The sequence below is a fragment of the Vidua macroura genome, chromosome 4 (assembly GCF_024509145.1).
Source record: "Vidua macroura isolate BioBank_ID:100142 chromosome 4, ASM2450914v1, whole genome shotgun sequence".
In the NCBI taxonomy this organism is placed as follows: Eukaryota; Metazoa; Chordata; class Aves; order Passeriformes; family Viduidae; genus Vidua; species Vidua macroura.
The window spans coordinates 1,987,846-2,005,000 of NC_071574.1; the positions used below are offsets into that span (position 1 = coordinate 1,987,846).

The window sequence follows — 17,155 nt, forward strand, 5'->3', positions numbered from 1 at the left end:
CCGGCCCGGCCCACAGCGGCACCTGCCGGCCCCGGGCACCGCCGGGGCTGCGGGGCACGGGCACCGGCTGCCAGGGACGGTCCGCCTTGTCCTGGGATGCTGAGTGCCGCACGCTGCCGGTGGGCGTCACACGCTGCACTTGGGGTGCTCTGTGTCACTGGCACTTGTCCCTCTTGGTTCTCGGGGCCGTGCCAGCTCCTGCCTGAGTGCGATGGCGATGTCCTGGCACAGGTTGTTCAGAGAGGCTGTGGCTGACCCATCCCTGGAAGTGTCCAAGGGCATGTTGGGCAAGTCTCAGAGCAGCCTGGGATAGTGGAAGGTGTCCCTGCCCATGGCAGCGGGGTTGGAACAAGAAGAGCTTTAAGGTCCCTTCCAATCCAAACTGTTCTGTGGCCCCGTGATTCTGGACCTCCCTGGGGATCACCTTGCCTGCTGCATAGAGGGATGTGGTGCCTGTGGTGGGGGACGAGCCAGGTACATAAATCAAGGGGAGCCAGGCAGTGAGGATCCTGCCTTTCCACGGCACAAGCAGCTCCCAAAATGCAGCTCCCGGTGCCCAAAGGATCCAGACAGGAGGCAGACACCTGTGGCACAGCAGGAGGTTCAAGGACCATATTTTTACCTCTTTCCTTCTGGGAAGAGCTGTGCTGTGGGTGACATATTTTCAGGCTGAACTCATCCTCCCCAGGCTTTTGCACGCTCACTATGGAAAAGGATTTTTGGAGCCCGGGCTGTGGCCGAGCTATCTTTACCGGGGGTTACTCAGCCCTCGGTCCCGTTGTGCTGTGTGGCGTTTCCTCAGGATGGATCCTGGCTCTGCGCCTAAACCAGCAGGGCACAAAATCCAAGTCAGCTGGCATTCCTGAGGCAGACGGGCGCTATCAGCACCTCAGCTCTCCTTGAAACCTTTCCTCTGCTCGGGAGGAGGGAAAACATTGCTGTTGTTGCTGCCGTGGGAACAGCGCGGTAATAATCTCCCTGCTTCCCATCTCGCATCCCTGTTGTTGCTGATGGTGCTGCGCGCTTCCAGGGGCAGGAGTTTTTGGAGGGGCTGGCGGGGCTGGGCGCAGCCGCTGCTCCTCGCCGTGGCCCTGGGGCGCCAAGGGCTGGGCTCTGGCTAGCCCGGAGCTCCCCCGAGGGCCACCAGCCCTGGGCTCCAGCTGCCACCTGCTGGTCACCTCTGCCTGGTCCTCCCGGCACGGTCTCAGTGGAGCAGGGGACATGGCCAGGGAGAGATCCTTTTTTGGGGATAACTTTTGCCGGCGCATTCCCGTTGCTGCCGGAGTTTGGAAACTGTTGGTGACATCTGCCCTGAGGCTCTCCAGCTCTTTTAAAATCTCTTTAAAATGCCCTTCCCCTCCAGTTTTATCCAGATATGAAAGGTGCTGGAGGGAAACTTTTCTTTTGGTGGGCACTAGGATTTTTTTTTTTTTTTTTTTTTTTGCCTGCTCCCTGGCCTTGCCCACCCCACCGGGATGAAGCCAGCTCCTCTTGGGTGGCCCTGTGCCACGTCCGGGTGCCAGATGCCACTTTTGCCGGTCTTGCCCAAGCCCTCAGCAGAGCTTTTGCACCATCCTTGCGGTTTATCACTCTTTGCCTGCTTTTGGGGGGCCGCTGGCAGGGAGCCGCCGTGCCCGTGAGCCGAGGGGCCGGCGGTACCGGTGTGCCGGTGCTTGCAGCAGGAATTTTTGGCTGGCCAGGGCTAAGGGAGCTTGCTCACCCCCTGGCCAGCGGCCAAATGGCATGGCTGGGTGGCTGCCAGCACTCGCATTAATAGCTGCCAGCTTGCGGTTTGAGGTCACCCGTTCTTTCCAGTCTTTCATTTCCACCTTCATCCGCGCCCGGGGGCTCCACCGCCGCTCCCTGCCCGCGCCCCTCTCTGCCGGGAGAGCCCCCTGTGCCTCCCGGCCCCTCCCGTGCTCTGCTGGGAGCCGGGACAGCGCCAGCCCGCGGCGAAGCATCCCTCCTGAGCGACGCCGGACGGCAGGAGGGGACACGCCAGCGTCCGGGGGACACCTTCACCCCCGGGTCTCTTCAGCCCCTCAGGATGTCACTCAGGGGACCGGGAACATCCTCCCAGCACACCCCGAGGCAAAAATGACACCGCAAGGTGTATTTTGCCAAGGCGCAGCCCCTTGCAGACTAATTGGGAGCTGCCGTCGTTGCCGGCCAAGGCCCTTGGGAGGGTGTTTTACAGCCGCTCGCGGTGAATAAATCTACCTTTCCACAGCAAGCTGGCCGGGGATAAATGCTCTGGGGAGGCGAGGCTGGACTGCGGTGCGCGCCCTAAATCCCTCTGGAGAGGGGATCCCGGGAGCCCCGCCTGGAAGCCGTGACGGCAGGATGGGGGATCCCTGTGGCTGCCCAAATCCCCGGCGATCTGGGGCGAGGCATCTGCCGGACGCCTCCTGGCAGGAGAGGCCAGGCGCGGCCGGTGCGAGGTGGGACACGCGTGGGTGGGACACCCGGGAGGGGACACCAAGACCGCCAAGGGATGGCTCCGGCGGGGTGGGAGCCGCGCAGCTGGAGGAGGAGGAGGCTCAGGAGGAGGAGGAGGAGGAGGAGGAGGGCGGTGGTGCCAGAGCGGCCGCCCCCGTCCCGCCCCGCCGCAGCTGCCGGGCACCGGGCACCGGGCAGGCGGCGGCGGCGCGCATGGAGGCGGCGGCGGCCCCGGCCCCGGGCGGCGGCCCCGGTACCCTGCTGCTCTGCCTGGCCTTCGCCTCCGGTAAGCACGGGCGTCCCCCTGCCCCGCCACCTGCCCGGTCCCGGGATACCCAGCGGCCGGCAGGGTGTTCCTCCCTGTCCCGGCCCGGTGATTCCCGCCCCTGCACGGTGCTCCGCGTCCCTGCACGGTGTCACCTCCGCTGTCCCAGCCCGGTGTCACCCCCTGTCCCGGCGCCGTCCTCTCTCTGGTCCCGTTGCTTCTCGCTCCCAGACTGATGATCCTGCACCTGCCTCCCGCTCCCATCCCGGTGCTCCCCCCTGCCTGTCCTGGTGCTCCCGGGTCCCGTTCTGCTGGACCCTTGTGTTCCCTCCTCTTACACCCCATCCTGATGCTGGCCCTGTCCCATCCCAGTGTTCATCCTGGTGTTTCTCCAGCCCCCATCCCAGTGACTCCCTGTGCCCCCCTGGACAATCCCATCCCATCCCAGCCCTTCCTCTGTGCCCGGCCTGGTGCTTGCCCAGCCCTGTCCCTGGGCTCCCCCTGTACCCCCAGGTTCCATCCTGGAACTCCCCACCGTTCCAATCCAGTGTTCCCCTGCCTCTGAATCCCTTGGGGCCAGCATGGGGGCCGGGATGTCCCGGCTGGATCCTGGAGCAGGACCGGGATGCTTTTACCGCCTGTTGAAGGGACACTGCTGGTGGGTGCCTGAGTACCCGCGGCCATCCTTGGCAGCGCCGGGAATGTGGCGTGCCGGGGGCAGGGGGGGGGAGCAGTACCTATCCAGCAAGTGTGTGAGCATTCGCTCCCACGTTAGTTGCTAAGTTTTTGGGAAGCAGGCAGCTGCAGACAGGTGTCTGCTGATGGCTGCCAGGAAATAACCACAGATAGGCTGGGCAGCTGAGACCCTCCCTGGCAGAGAGTGCCTGCTCTGGGGTTTCAGGGGAGCTTTTCTCTCCGCAGGGAGCAGCTTGGGTTTGGCCCTTTGGCTGGTGACAGCACTTGGCAAAACCTGCCAAACCTGTGCTGGCAGGAGGAAACCAAGGGCAGCCGACCTGTTTTGGGGCTGGTGCGTCCCCTCAGAGCTCAGTGATGTCCTGGGTGGTTGCTCCCCTACGCTTTGGGCTTTCCTGGGTGAGCAAGGGGGTGTTAGCAGCAAAATAATCCAGTGTTTGGGATCCTTCCCTGGGTTATCTCTGGCTGCTCAGGAAAGGCTGCAGCCCAAGATAGTGGAGCCGGTCTCCCCGTGCATCAGGGAGGTGAGGCTGTTTGCACCTGCAGCCTCTGGGTGCCGCGATGCGGCCGTGGGTGGGCACAGCCCCCTCCCTCCGGGGCTGGCACCGCCACCAGGGCGGCCCTGCCAAGGGGCTGCCAGCCCGGACGTTGCCAGAACTCCGCATCTGGTTGCAATAAGGGTGGGGAGCTCAGCTTTGGTGGGGATCTTTCCATGTCGAGCTGTGAACTCGGTCACCGCGAGTGAAGTCAGCCTCCCTCCCTCCCTGTCCCGCCGCATGCCCACGCCGCCCGCAGCTGGATCGCGGGGTGCAGCCGCCCCATGGCTCATCCCTGGCTGCCGCCAGGCAGCTCCCACCCTGCGCCTGGCCCGGGCGGGGCGGTGGGCTCCCTTTCCTCCCCGCCGGGCTCTCTCGGGGCGCTGTCACCCGCAGCGCGTCCTTAGCGCCGTGGTGGCTATATATAGCCAGGAGGGACGTGTGTGCTGGGAATTGTCCCCGCTGTGGGACGGGGGGGGGGACTCCGGAGGCTTGGCCGGGCGGCTCCCACCGCTCTTTCCAAGGTGCCGGATGAGGAAACAGGGAGCGGGGAGACGAGGCTGCCAGGATGTGGCTGCGCGAACTCTCCGCTCCCTGGGACGCCGCCGAGTTGCCCCCACGCGGGATGGCAACAGCCCCGCCCCGGCGGGCCACCTCCGCGGGAGCCACCCGGGCCCCTGCCCCGTCAGGCAGGACCTGTCCCCGCTCCCCGGGTGCCACCTCGGCGGGTGAATCCCTGGGGAGGGCCGGGCGGGGAGCGGGGCCGTGCTGAGTCAGTGCTGGTATGCCAGCGATCCGGTTACCGCCGCTCTGACGCGCCGGGCTCGGCCGCCTCTCGGTTTTCACCCCGGGGCCACGGGGAGACAGTGGTGGCCCCTTTCCCCTTTCCCAGGTTGTGCGGGGCTCCAGGGAGACCTCGGAGCACCTTGCGGTGCCTAAAGAGGCTCCGAGGGAACTGCAGAGGGACTTGTCGCAAGGGCACGGAGCGACGGGACAAAGGGGAACGGCTCCACACTGACAAAGGGCAGGTTTAGATTAGATACTGGGAAGGAATTCTTCCCTGGGAGGGTGGGGACGCCCTGGCGCAGGTTGCCCAGAGCAGCTGTGGCTGCCCCATCCCTGGAAGTGTCCACGGCCAGGCTGGACGGGGCTTGGAGCAGCCTGGGATAGTGGAAGGTGTCCCTGCCCGTGGCAGCGGAGTTGGAATGAGACGAACTTGACGGTCCCTTCCAGGCCAAACCAATCAATGATTCCACGAGTCCGGATCTCTCTGGGGATCCCTCCCTGCATCCTCCCCGGGCAGAGGAGCAGCTGGCTGGGCTGTGTGGTCCAAAACCCACCACGCTGCCTCCCAGACCTCCGTGCCGGGGCGTTGCTGGGTGGAGGCAGCAGGCGGGGACCGGCTTCCCCTTCTCCCGGCCCCGGGGAAAAGCTGATGCTGCCAGCGCAGGGGGGCCGTGGGCGCAGCTGCAGAGCCCGCTGCCAGCGCCCCCCCTGTGCCTGTGGGGGGGTGCTGGGGGTTCCCCTCTGAGCTGCCTCCGCCGCCTTCCAGGCTTGGCGTTCTTCAGCTGCGTGGGCGCCGACACCAACGTCACGGCCGGCCACGGCACCGAGGGGCTCAGCTGCGGCGCGCCCAAGGGATGCGCAGGTAAGGGGCTGGTGTGAGGCTGCTGCGGGGAGCCGGAGGCCTTGGAAGGGAGCGGGGGAGCGGGCCAGGAGGGCGGATGAGCAGGTGTTTTGTCTAGCGTAGCCGTGTGGCGTGGCTGGGCTGGGAAGCCAAGGACACCCATGGCGACCCCGCTGGCTGCAGCCGGGCGGGCTCGGAGCTGCTGCGGGGATGCACCGGCTCAGGGGAGCTGCTGCTGCTGCCTCTGGGCAGAGCTGTCACCCCCCCTGGGGTATTCCTCGTGCTTGTCACCCCCAGGGAACGGGACGCAGCTGCGGCGGCAGAGCCACTTCTCCCGGTGCCCGGAGGAGTACCAGCACTACTGTGTCAAAGGGAGGTGCCGCTTCCTCGTGGCCGAGCAGGCGCCGGCTTGTGTGTAAGGCACCGCGGTGGGCACACGGCGGCACGGGGTGGGATGCTGCGCCCGTCCTCCCCGGGAGAGCAGCCTGAGGCGGGGCACGGGCACCGTGGCAGCTTTCGGGACCGCCCCGTGCTTCCCCTGTGCCGCGGGGCAGGTGCGAGCGGGGCTACACCGGGGCTCGCTGCGAGAGGGTGGATCTGTTCTACCTGCGAGGGGACCAGGGCCAGATCGTCATCATCTCCCTGATCGTCGCCATCGCCGCCCTCATCATCCTCGTCGTCGGCATCTGCCTCTGCAGCCAGTACGTGGGGGAATGGGGCGAGAAGGGAAGGGAAAGGGAAGAGGGAGCAAATCCTGCTCGGCTCCCCTGGCTCCAGGCAGGTTGAACTGGGGCTGCCCCAGGCTGCTGGGACATGGTCCTGCAGGTGTTGGGAGGCGCCTGGGACATTCCTGTGGGGCTGGAAAGCAGGTGTGATCCCATGTGGATCTTCTGCAGGGTAAAAGCCGAGGGAGAGGGAGGAGCATCACTGCCATGTCCCCTTCTGCCTCTTTTTGTTTGTTTGTTTTTTATTATTTCCCCCCCCCCCCCCCGTCAAGCCACTGTCGGAGGCAGCGTAGGAAGAGAAAGGCAGAAGAGATGGAAACGCTAAACAAGGATGGACCTTCCAGAAGTGAAGATGTGCGGGAAACGGGCATCGCGTGAAGGTGCAGGGGAGCGGGGGGGGGCGACCGAGCCGGTGTGACCGGAGCCCCGCACTGGGGTGGGCGCCGAGGCCGACGGGCTCCGCTCTCTCCGCAGGAGCTCCCGGTACCTGCGGGCGGGTCCCGGACGGCAGCAGCGGCTGGCTCCATGGGCGAGGGCTAAAACGTGCAGCGGCTTGAATAAAGGGGTGACGGAAAGGTGTCCCCGTGTCGCCAATGTCCTTGCGGGCGCGGGGGCCGGTGCCGGCGGGGGCTGCGCTGCCGTGCCGCGGCCGCCAGACGGCGACACTGAGCCGGTGCGGGGCCCGCGTGCAATACCCGCACCGGCCACGCGAGGGCGCCACAAACGCGGCGCCTCCGTGCCGCTCCCGGTGCCGGTCCCGGTCCCGGTGCCGGTCCCAGCGGCTCTGCCGGGCTCGCGGTCCCGTTCCGGGCGGCCTGGGGGCTGTGCTGGAGCTGCTTCCATTGCCGCCGCGTCTTCCCGCAGGGACTGAGCCGAGCTCAGCGTCCCCGGGCGCCCTCCCGGTTCCCGACAGCAGGCGGGAGAGGGGAGGGACCGGGTGAGGGAAAGCGGGCAAAACTGGTGGAAAACAGGCGAGAACCGGCGCAGAGCTGGGCGAACCGGGGCCGTTGGCTGCCGTCGCCGCCGCGCTGCGGGCTCTGGTGCCTGGAGTTGCGTGCGGACCCTGCCCGGGCAGGCGCAGGGGATGGTTTGATTCCCTCCCCTCGGTGCGGGGGTGCCGTGGCTCTGGCAGTGGGTCTGGGCACTGACCCTCTGCGGGGGGACAGCATCAGCATCCCGGGATGGGGCCGGGTGTCCCTGGTGTCTCCCGCGCGGGTGGCGGGGACGCGGGGCCCCGGCAGCTCCCAATTCCCGGCAGGGACCGGCTCCCGCTGGAGCCGGGGCCTGCTGACCGGCCCGGGGGCTCTGCGTTGCCGCGTCCCCCTGGGAGACCGGGAGCGGGTGGGGCTGGCGTGTCCGGGAGAGCCGGTGACCCTCCCGGCCCCGGGCTCGGTTCTCCCGGCACGGGCACCGGCTGGGTTCCTCTGCCCGAGCAGGACAGACCCCTCCAGCCCGGCGCCGGCTTTGCCACAGGCAGGACGCGCTGGAACTGGTGAGTGTGGGAGCAGCTGCTGGGCAAACTGGTTTGCACTGAGGTCCAGCCCTCTGCTCCTGCCCGGGCTCATCCTCACAGGCCTGGGAGCTCCTGGAGCTGGCAGCAGCAGGGGCTCGGGGGTGGCTCTGGGGCTGTGTAAAGCCCTGCCGTGACTGGAAACCTTCTTTTTCAGCCCCAAGCGTGCCATGGTGAGAGCCGAGGCCACCCCAGGGATCTGCACCGCTTCCCGCAGCCCCTCCTGTCGGTGAGACGGTGATTCCAGCTGGACGCGGGGGGCGATGACCGCCCCGGTGGTGCCAGTCCCTCGGGAATGCTGGTGCCCAAGCGATGCCACGTGGCCGTGCCAAAAGGGTGGGGAAGGCTCATCCCAGTGCCCAGGCAAGGAGCACGGCCCTGGGGTGCCAAGGGACATTTTTTTGGGCTCCTATTTCATCCAGGGTCCAGGATGGGGAAGTGGATTCTCGATTCCACGCAGCTGCTGGAAGCCCTGGTGTGAGCTGAGAGGCAGCAGCAGCACCTGTGAGCTGATCCACCCCCTCTATAAATGGCTGCTGATGCCCAGGCTTGGCTGGGATTGCCCGGTGGGGGAGTGAAGCCACGAGAAAAAACGCTCGCTGCTTCTTTGGGGATGTGCTGTACACAGTCTGGGAGACAAATAAAATGAAAAGGAGGTATGAGCCTTTTTCCTGTCTGTTTTTTTGGGGTGGTTGGAGTTGATGGCTGGGGTGCTGCAGGCCCAGAAGGGCTGGGGAAAGCAGGCACTGGGAAATCAGTGGCCCTGCAGGTCTCAGAGGTGGATAAAACGGACACTTCCAGTGTTTTGATGATTCTTCATGGAGCACTGGCCGGGAGGATGCTGGAGCTGGTTTATTCAGTGCTGGGTTTTCAGTGCTTTAAGGGGCTCTTCCCACAGCAGCCCTACATTCCCTGGTTGTAAGGAAGTGATGCTTCCCTGGATGCCACCCTGGGGGTCCTGCACTGCCACAGAATTCCTGCTTTAACCATGAGTTCCTGAGGAGTGGACAGAGCAGACAGGAGGTGATGTGCTGAGCACCAAGACTGGGGATTAAAAAAAAAAAAAAAAAAGCCACACAAGTGAGTCAGGAACTTTGCAGCTTCCTTTACATTTTTGGGAATGGGTTAGAGAGGTGGTGGGATGAAAAGGCAGGAGGTGAATCCCCTGCTGTGCGTGTCACGGCGCTGAGGGCAGGAGGAACGAGAGCTGGAAAATAAAATTGCTATAAAAAAAAAACCCCAAATAAAAATCCTGGGTGCAACAGAGAGCGGAAAAGCCAACTGGTTTATAGTAACAAAATTACTATTAAAAAAAAAAAAAAACAAAACCCAAATAAAAATCCCAGAGAGCGGAAAAGCCAACTGGTTTATGCCCAGGCTGGCAAGAACTGGATGGAATCCCTGGGGAGGTGATGCTGGTGGGTATCAGGCAGGAGCAGCCTGGATTTTCCAAGGAAATCTGCTGGTTTTAGCAGGAGGATTGTGATTTGCGTTGTTTTGAGCAGCAGCTGAGTATTTCTGGGTGGCTTTTCTCCCCATAAGCAGTGATGGTGGCACCTGGCAGAGATGTCCTCGGCTGGCACCTCTGCAGTTTTCCTTGGAATCCCAGAAGGTCACTCTTGTAATTGTTAGCCCTTACCTTGTGCATCTGGGATGTGAGGGATGCAAACATGAGCACAGGAATGAGCTGTGGGTCACTCACACCAACAGAACAAGGTGAAACCCAACTTATAAATTAGAAAAATTGGAAATTAATATTTTGGAAAATAAATGCCAAAGGCAGGCTGTGACATGAGGGGGGTGGGTGGATCCAGCAGGTCCAGTCCCAGGTCAGTGGGATCTTTGGGGAAAAAAAATAGAAACCAAAACCAAACTAAAACCAATTTGTCCTTTCTCTCTAGTTCTGTGCCCCACAACAAGAGGGGCTCTGGCAGGAGATGGACAGGGATCGTGCCAGCCCAATCCATCTTGTTTCTCACACTACAGGGAAACTCAGCAGTGATCCAGGGGCTGCCAGTGCTCCCCAGAAAAGGGACCAGCTGGCTTGAACAGGGAGTTCCTCTTGGTTTTGGCTCTGTTTTTATCGCTCTGGTTCATCTCTGGGCACCCAGGTGTCCCCATGTGCTTCCCTCGCTGTGTTTGTTGTACACAAAGCTGCCACATCTGGGCTGGGGGGATTTTCCTGTGGTTTTCTGGGCTGGGTTTGCCATCCTCCTGCATCCCAGACCGGGGCTTCTTCACCTGCAGCAGCCCCAAAGCCCCAGCCGTGCTGGGGAGGGCTCACCTGGGCAGCTGGGGGTGCCCAGGGTGCCCCTCTCAGGTGATGGGGCTGCTGCTTCCAGGTAGATGAATACCCCATTACCCACAGTCTTTGGGGGCATTGGATGAGTCTTTTCCCTGGTTTTGCTTCGTTTTTTAGAGCTTTATCTCCCAGGATCAGGGCTGGGAGCTCTTCCAGCCTGCGGAGGTGAAGCCGCGCCCCTCTCCCGCCCTCCCCACGGCCCCCAAAGCCTTTCCAGCAGCACGGCAGGGCACTTCGCTTGTCTTTATTTCGGCTGCAGGAATACAAGGTGCGGGCTCGGTGACGCCTCCCATCTGCCGGACGTCCTCCAGCCCAGCACCCCCCGATGCTCCCTTCCGACGTGCCCCATCCCACTCCTGCGTGTTCCCGGAGCTGCGCCTCGTGGTCCCGCTCCATCCGCGCCCGCCTGGAGAGGCGATCCCTGCTGCCGGCGCCGGGCCCCTATCCCAGCAGGCAGGACTCCTCCTTACACTCTTCTCCCAGCTCCGAGCTCACCTGGGAAAGGAGGGAGGAGCCGAGGGGCAGCCGCGGCGCGGGGTCTGGCCCCGCAGCGGCGCGGGGGGCAGGCGGGGCCCTGGCCGTACCTTGGAAGCGCAGAGGAGCGGGGGAGCGTCCGGGAGGCAGCAGGTGGAGGCGAAGGACGCTCGCTGCTCCAGCAGCTGCTCCAGCTGCGCCTCGGGCTCGGCCTGAGCCAGGCTCTCCCGCAGCCTGCGGCGTGGGGAGCGCGGTTACAGCGGGAGCCGCGGCGATCCGGGGCCACGCGGCTTTTGGGGAGGGGGGGGACGGACGCACGCGTGGCTGCGTCCCGTTTTTGCACCCTCAACATCGTGGGGGAATTCTGATTGCATCCGGTGATCCAGGTGGGTTTTATTTTTTTTTTGGGGGGGGGGGGGGGAAGGTAAAGGCTCACCTCTTCTTGAACTCGAGGAAAGGCAGGGTGTTGTACTGCCCGCAGAGCTGGTTGGCCCTTTCCAGGAAGGGGAGCAGCTTTGCTTCCATCCGCTTGCGCTGGGGGCAGAGGGTGGGAGTCACCAGGCTGGGAAAAGCCTCTGCGGGGATTTGCGGGGCACTGGGATGAGGGGGAACAGGACGAGCCCCCAGAGCCCCCACACCACTCACCTTGCTGTCCAAGCAGGCAGAGGGGTCCTTGGAGGAGCAGCATTCCCCCCGAAGTTTCCCGGAGGAGTCGTAGAGCTTGGCGAGGACGGCGTCAGGGAGGCTGGGGTGCCTCCGTGCCAGCTCAAACAGGAACCTGGAGCGGGAAATGAGCGCTCGGGCAAGTTTTCACTTCGGGTGCTGCTCAGAACGGGATGGGGCCCGGTTTTGGCATCTTTGTGCAGCCCCTGGGGCTGCCTGGTGGCACAAATTCCCCTGAGGGAATTGAGGATGTTCCCCTGGTTATCCCCATAATAACCCAAGCACGCAACAGGGTCAGGAACTGGTTGGGCTCGATGATTTTAGGGATCTTTTCCAGCTTAAGTGGTTCTATTCCATGACTGCACCCTGGCTGCCGTGGGCCCCACTCACCTGGTGGCGTGGAGAGCCCCCTCCTTGGCACACAGCTCCTTGTTGGTCGGCTCTGATGCCTCTGGCAGCTTGGGAGCCGGCGCTGGGGGCATGGCCAGGATGCAGAAATGGTTTTCCATCAGGTTTTTCCCCTTGCAGCAGTCGGCGAAGCGCCCGTCCCGGGCCGACAGCGCGGTGCAGACTTTGGCCGTGTGCTCCAAGAGCTGCAGAGAGGGAGCAGGGAATGTGCAGGTGCCCTCAGCTCCCTGAGCTCCTGCTGGGACTCAGGAGCTGCTTTGGGCTGGGCTCCAGCCCCCCCCTACCTTCTTCTGCATGCAGTCCTCGGCCACCGAGTCACAGCACTGGGAAGACACCTCGGCAGCGTCCTCGGCCAGGGGGAGAAGGTCCTCGAAGGAAGCAGTGGGAACCTTCTGAGCCAGCAAGGCCAGGTAGCTGGGGAGCACAGGGCGTGTGGGGCTCGGGGGGCTTGGATCCCCCTTCCCAGGAAACAGCTCCGAGCCAGGGTGAGGGAGGGAGGGGATGGGGAGGGCAGGGCTTGCTCTGCACCTGTGCTGTGCATGGAGCAACTCCAGGGATTGGCACCAGAATTAAAGCTTGTATTTCTTGATGCTGTCTGCCAATGGGATCTGCAGCAGGACAGAGGAATCCTCCCCCAGCCCGGCCCCTGTTCCAGGATGGAGAGGCCATTTCCCCCTGTACCTGAAGCTGACTTTGTCCTTCCCGTACGCCGAGAAGCGGGAGCAAATCCGGTTTGACGTCAGGGTGAGTAGGGAGAGGGTTTTCCTCTCCAGTTTCTGCCACAAAAAGAGAATGGAAATGGAAATTAGCGCAGCGCTTGCCTGGCTCCCTGAGGAGTGAGGACGGGGGGCGAGCCCAGAGCTCCAAAGGGTCTCACCTCCTTCAGGAAGCAGGCAGTGGGCGCACGGGAGATGCAGCAGGTGGAGACCATGGAGAGGAAGGTCGTGGTGGAGCCCAGGAGCACAGGCAGGGGAGCCTGGCTGTAGCTGCTGGCGTACTCATAAAGAAACCTGCGGCAGAGGTGGGATAAGGAGACCCAGCGCCTCGGCACCAGGGGATCCAGAGCATAAGTGGGGTTTGGAGGCGGTAAGGTCATCCAGGGGTGGGAGCACCACCTCAGGCTGTCAGCCCGTGGCAGCGGCCACACCCAGCTGGGCTCAGCGGGCTGCTGTCCCCGCCCCGGGCTCACCTGTCGGCAAATTCCCGTGGATCCTGGCGGAAGGCCTGGCAGAGCTCCCTGTCGGAGGGCTGGAGGTAGCGGGGCAGCGGCTGGGGCGGGTGCCGCAGGGCGGCCAGGCACAGCTTCCTCTCCAGCCCCTCGTGGGCGCAGCACTCGGCCGTGCCGGGATGCGCCGGGAAGGGCGAGTCCGCGCTGCAGGATTTGGCCGACAGCGCCGTGGACTGCGGGAGGGGACAGCAGGTTACGGCCACCCCATCCCATCCCATTACCCAATTTTGGGGTCTGATACCCGTTCTTGGTCAGTCTCACCCCGGCATCGTAGCAGGAGGGGTCAGCCCCGTCGGTGCAGCACGTCTCGGCCAGGGAGACGATTTCCCGGACGAGGTGGCCGATCTCCTCGAAGGTGCCGTTGGAATATTTCCGGCTGTTGGCAATGATGGTCCTGGGAGCAAGGGCAGGGAGAGCCAGGTGAGCCTTTATCTTCAATCAGAAATCACGTTACAGGACTGTTCTGCCCAAATGGGCTCAGCAGTGTTGGCTGTGGTGCTGGGAGAAATAACAGCGTATTCCTTGGAAAACAGCCAGGGAAGAACTGCAACAGCTTCCAGGCTGGGGGCTGCCACTTACGGGGGACTGTGTGTCAGCTCTGTGAGAATTCTTAATTATTTAGGTACTTAATTGGTTTTGAGGAGTTCAACAACGAATCAAGCTTTTCTGCTGCTAAAAGCAATCAGAGTCCAGGGGTTGAATTGCATCTCCCCTTTTTGATGAATTGAATCCATCTGGCCTTTTCCAAGATTTTTATTTACTGTGTTCTGTCCTTGGCTCAGGTGTCAGGCCTCCTGGGAGGGCACCAGCAGCAGGAGGTACCTACAGGGTTCGGAAGTTCTCCTTTCCCAGCATCCTGTACTCCTGGCAGACTTTCTCCCGGACATAAGCTTTCCCTGAAAGTGCAGGAAAAGGAGGAATTGTGAGTAGGGAACAAGGAATGCTCTGCCACCACAAACATGCTGCTTTATTCACTTGGGGTTTGTTCATTTTTTTTCACTCCATTACTTCTTTTTCCAAGTAGGATTTGGTGGTCCCTGGGGAGACGTTGGCTCAGCCGGTCTGGGAGAAGCATCCCTGGTATCCAGGCTGCTGGTCCAGCTCTGCAGCCAGGGAAAGGAGCAGGGAGAAAACCCTACACAGGTAAACCACGTGGCAGTTTTTGAGTATGGAATATGTGGGGCTGGATTTTCTGGCAGGGCCTGGAAACCATAAGGGCTGGGAGCTCTGGGGCCAGGTCCACGGAGCAGCCAGCAGTGAAAACATTCCCAGCAGCGCTGTCATCCCTGGGAAAACGCGATCGATTTGCGTTGCAGACTCTGTGGGGCCAGACTTTGGCACCCGCAGGGTAAACACTGATACCGGTGTTTCCCGGGATTACAGCGTGGGGCAGGGTCACCTCCCCAAAATCCAGAGGTTTGGGCCGTGACTCTGAGGGTCACATCGCTCTGGTGGCAACGGAAGAGTAGGGTGGAAGGCAGGGGGTTGCCAGAAAAGGGGAAGCCATGGAAAAGGCAGGTCTCTTTCCTGGCGGGAACGTCGGCTCCCGGTCCCAGCTTGTACCATTCCTGTTCACTTCTATAAAGCCACGTGGGACGGGTAAGTTTTAGGTGTTTTTTGGCAGGTGGGGGATTCCCCGTGGAGCTGAGAAGGCAGCAAAGGGCGGCAGAGCATCGTTTCCATCATGGGGTGAGTGAAATTTTACAGAGGAATGGTGCTTGTCAGGGGGGGTCAGGAAATCCCATTTTCCTTTACAGAGAGAAGGAGCCGATCCCTGTGGCTCTGTCCTCTCCCCATCCCACCTCCCCCCAGCATCGCCCCAAAGAGGCATCCTGGATCCCAAACCATCCTCCCACCCCTTCCCTTTTCCTCTCTGGTCCTGCCCAGCCGTTTGGCTGCGGGCTGGGAGAGGGGAGGCCACCGGAACCGCTGGGACCGAGGCGCCAGCCCCGTGCCCCTCATCCCAGGGGCCAGCAAAGCCCCAGGATCATCACCCTTACCTCGGTGTAACGCCTGTGCAGCGGCCAAGAGCGGCAGCAGCGCCAGAGCTGCCCTCATCCTCCTGCTCTCGTCCTCCTGCCGGGAAGCGGCACCGGGAATCCCAGCCCGGAGTTTTTATGGAGGCAGTGTCAGCAGCTGGGGGAATGATTAATCCCAGAGGGCAAGCATCCTTGGCCTGCTACCTGGGGCCTGGGCGCCAGCCCCGCAGCGATCCAGCCGGTTTAAATCATTAACTCGGACAAACAGGGATGGGTGGCCGTGAAACCTCGGGATCTGTGAAGGATGCTGGGAGCAACGCAAACGACAGGAGGAGAAAAAGCATTCAGTGCACCCCGAGAGTGGAAAGCTCTGTGTGCTCGGGCCAGTATCTGATCCTGGGGAAGGAGACACACGTTTTTTTTGGGATGTCAGCACGCCAAACCCGCTGGTGCTGCTGGGAAATGCTGGCTGTCATCCTTGGAAGCTCAGCTCCAGCCTGCACCTCGGGTTTCATTCCTGCCACTGCTGGGCTGGGGGTCTCTGCTTTGCAACCCCACCCCAGATATCTGCTAGGAGTGTTCTAGAGCTCTGTGGGGTCTCCCTACAGCGCAGCTTTCCCTTTATCCCTAGAAAAATGACAATTCAGCATCTATCATCTTCTAGGGTCCTAAGACAAGCCGAGGAAGTGGAAAAGATCCAGCTAAAGTGATCCTCACTGGTCCTGCCTGGGCAGCTGATGAGAGAGAAGCAAACAGGGAGGGATGGAGATCCAGCTGGTGCAGTGAGACCCCTGGCCCCCAAATCTGCCCAGCCTCCCCATGCACCCTGCACTCCCCTTGAGACCACACGTTCCCTCTCAGACCACATCCCCTGGGACAAAGACAGAGCTGGTTTTTATGGAAGAACCCAGCTTCTTCTCCCAGGGTCTGCACTGACAGTGACCTGCAGCCTGGGACCAAATCCTGCCGACGCAGGAGATAACGGACATCCTGTTCTTGATGGTTTATGTGTGCAAGGTGAAAATAAATAATTAGGAACTCGTGGAACGGCCTCCTCTCCTGGACGAACTGTTCCTGACAAGTTTTTATGTCACAACCGGGGGGAGGTGGGGGGCAGCGCCCACAGGCCGGGCCGCCCCCCCGAGAAGACGGTGCCGGTGGGAGCCCCCGCGCTGGGCCCGGTCCTGGCCGCGGTTCCGCGCCTGCCCCGCGGAACGGCCGCCGCTGTCCCCAGGCCCGGCTCCCGCCACCGGGACAGGAGCGGCAGCGCCAGACTCGGCCCCAACGCCCGGCCCCGGAGCGGCTCCTCCCGCCCGCGGCCATCCCGGTCCCGATACCGACCCCCGGTCCCGATGGCGCCTCGGTCCTCCCGACGGGGGAGCGGCGGCACCGCCCGGGACCCCCCGGCAGACCCAGGCGGGGCTCGGTCCCCGCACCCCCGGCCACGGTCGCGGCCCCGCCGCGGCGCTGCGGGCTCCGAGCGGTGCCCGCCGGGAGCAGCCCCCGGGCCGGGGCTCGCAGAGGCCGAGCGGGGGTCCCGAGCGAGGGCCCCGGGACAGGCGGGGCCCGGCACAGGTTGTGAGGGGCGGGGCCACGGAGCGCCGAGCGGGGCTGCGACCGGGGCCGAGCGCCGCCGGGGGTCTGCCGGGGGTCCCGGGCGGTGCCGCCTCTCGCCCGTCGGGCGGATGGAGGCGCCATCGGGGCCGGGATCGGTGCCGGGCCCGGGCCGGCCGCGGGCGGGCGCTGCCGGGTGCGGGATCGCGGCGGTTCCCGGGGGCGGGCGCGGAGCCGCCGGGGAGGGCCCGGCACCCGCAGGGCGCCCTCTGGCGGACACGGAGCGCGGTGCGAGCGCGGCGCCCCCGCGTGGCCGCGGGACGGCGGTGCGGGGGGCGGGGCCGGCACAGGTGTGAGGGGCGGGGCCACAGAGCGCGAGGCGGTGCCACGGGAGCGCGTGCGCAGCTCGGGACAGGCAGAGCGCGTGCGCGGCGCGGGGCCGGCACAGGTGGAGCGCGGGGCGGGGCCGGCACAGGTGCGCGGGGCTCCAGGGCGCCTGCGCGGGGCGGGGCCGAGGGCATTTAAAGCCCGGAAGCCGCCGCAGGCGCCATTTTCTCCCCAGCGCTCGGGTGTGCCGGGTGCGGCCGGTGCGGGCTCCCCAGGCGGGGCCCACGTGAGGTTCCCTCTACCCCTCTTTTCTCCTTCTCCTACCCCTTACCCCTCTCCTCCCTAGCTCCCCATTCCCTCCTCTCCCTGCCCCTCTGTGCACCTCGACCCCCCACTCCTCCTATCGTCTCCTCTCCTCTCCTCTC

The 17,155-nt window shown here is 63.7% G+C and overlaps 3 protein-coding genes and 1 long non-coding RNA gene across 6 annotated transcripts; 3 read left to right on the top strand and 1 right to left on the bottom strand.

Moving 5' to 3' along the window:
* The first annotated feature begins 2,643 nt into the window (after window positions 1–2,643).
* Window positions 2,644–6,864, top strand: BTC (betacellulin). Its single transcript, XM_053975029.1, has 6 exons — window positions 2,644–2,725; window positions 5,486–5,581; window positions 5,858–5,975; window positions 6,115–6,261; window positions 6,558–6,665; window positions 6,760–6,864. Exons 1-5 carry the CDS (start codon window positions 2,653–2,655, stop codon window positions 6,661–6,663), a joined length of 540 nt encoding a protein of 179 aa, XP_053831004.1. The 5' UTR covers window positions 2,644–2,652; the 3' UTR covers window positions 6,664–6,665; window positions 6,760–6,864.
* Window positions 6,865–7,305: 441 nt separating this feature from the next.
* LOC128805970 (collagen alpha-1(VIII) chain-like) lies at window positions 7,306–8,445 on the top strand. The gene is made up of 3 exons (XM_053975030.1): window positions 7,306–7,777; window positions 7,953–8,024; window positions 8,218–8,445. Exons 1-3 carry the CDS (start codon window positions 7,467–7,469, stop codon window positions 8,279–8,281), a joined length of 447 nt encoding a protein of 148 aa, XP_053831005.1. The 5' UTR covers window positions 7,306–7,466; the 3' UTR covers window positions 8,282–8,445.
* Window positions 8,446–10,321: 1,876 nt separating this feature from the next.
* GC (GC vitamin D binding protein) lies at window positions 10,322–14,976 on the bottom strand. The gene is made up of 12 exons (XM_053975026.1): window positions 14,871–14,976; window positions 13,697–13,766; window positions 13,132–13,264; window positions 12,832–13,043; window positions 12,520–12,652; window positions 12,324–12,418; window positions 11,927–12,056; window positions 11,625–11,827; window positions 11,217–11,349; window positions 11,008–11,105; window positions 10,682–10,805; window positions 10,322–10,592 (listed from the first exon to the last, which is right to left on the bottom strand). The coding sequence occupies exons 1-12, from the start codon at window positions 14,926–14,928 to the stop codon at window positions 10,539–10,541; spliced, it is 1,443 nt and encodes a 480-aa protein (XP_053831001.1). The 5' UTR covers window positions 14,929–14,976; the 3' UTR covers window positions 10,322–10,538.
* Window positions 13,262–16,187, top strand: LOC128805971 (uncharacterized). Of its 3 annotated transcripts, none has more exons than XR_008436671.1 (4): window positions 13,262–13,792; window positions 13,895–14,559; window positions 15,118–15,357; window positions 15,514–16,187. It is a non-coding gene; the product is annotated as an uncharacterized LOC128805971 (long non-coding RNA). The 3 variants fall into 3 exon arrangements; XR_008436672.1 differs by having other exon boundaries at window positions 13,895–14,013; window positions 14,495–14,559; window positions 15,118–16,183; XR_008436670.1 differs by having other exon boundaries at window positions 15,118–16,186.
* The last annotated feature ends 968 nt before the right edge of the window (window positions 16,188–17,155 follow it).

Bases quoted from the DNA above. Each gene is read 5' to 3' on its own strand.
- BTC (XM_053975029.1), top strand. From the start codon at position 2,653: ATGGAGGCGGCGGCGGCCCCGGCCCCGGGCGGCGGCCCCGGTACCCTG. The intron at 2,726-5,485 runs GTAAGCACGGGC...GCCGCCTTCCAG, and splicing joins CTGCCTGGCCTTCGCCTCCG to GCTTGGCGTTCTTCAGCTGC. The intron at 5,976-6,114 runs GTAAGGCACCGC...GCCGCGGGGCAG, and splicing joins GAGCAGGCGCCGGCTTGTGT to GTGCGAGCGGGGCTACACCG.
- LOC128805970 (XM_053975030.1), top strand. From the start codon at position 7,467: ATGGGGCCGGGTGTCCCTGGTGTCTCCCGCGCGGGTGGCGGGGACGCG. The intron at 7,778-7,952 runs GTGAGTGTGGGA...CTTCTTTTTCAG, and splicing joins GGCAGGACGCGCTGGAACTG to CCCCAAGCGTGCCATGGTGA. The intron at 8,025-8,217 runs GTGAGACGGTGA...TATTTCATCCAG, and splicing joins TCCCGCAGCCCCTCCTGTCG to GGTCCAGGATGGGGAAGTGG.
- GC (XM_053975026.1), bottom strand. From the start codon at position 14,928: ATGAGGGCAGCTCTGGCGCTGCTGCCGCTCTTGGCCGCTGCACAGGCG. The intron at 12,057-12,323 runs GTACAGGGGGAA...TGTGCTCCCCAG, and splicing joins AAGGACAAAGTCAGCTTCAG to CTACCTGGCCTTGCTGGCTC. The intron at 10,806-11,007 runs GTGAGCCTTTAC...CCCACGCCGCAG, and splicing joins TTCCTCGAGTTCAAGAAGAG to GCTGCGGGAGAGCCTGGCTC.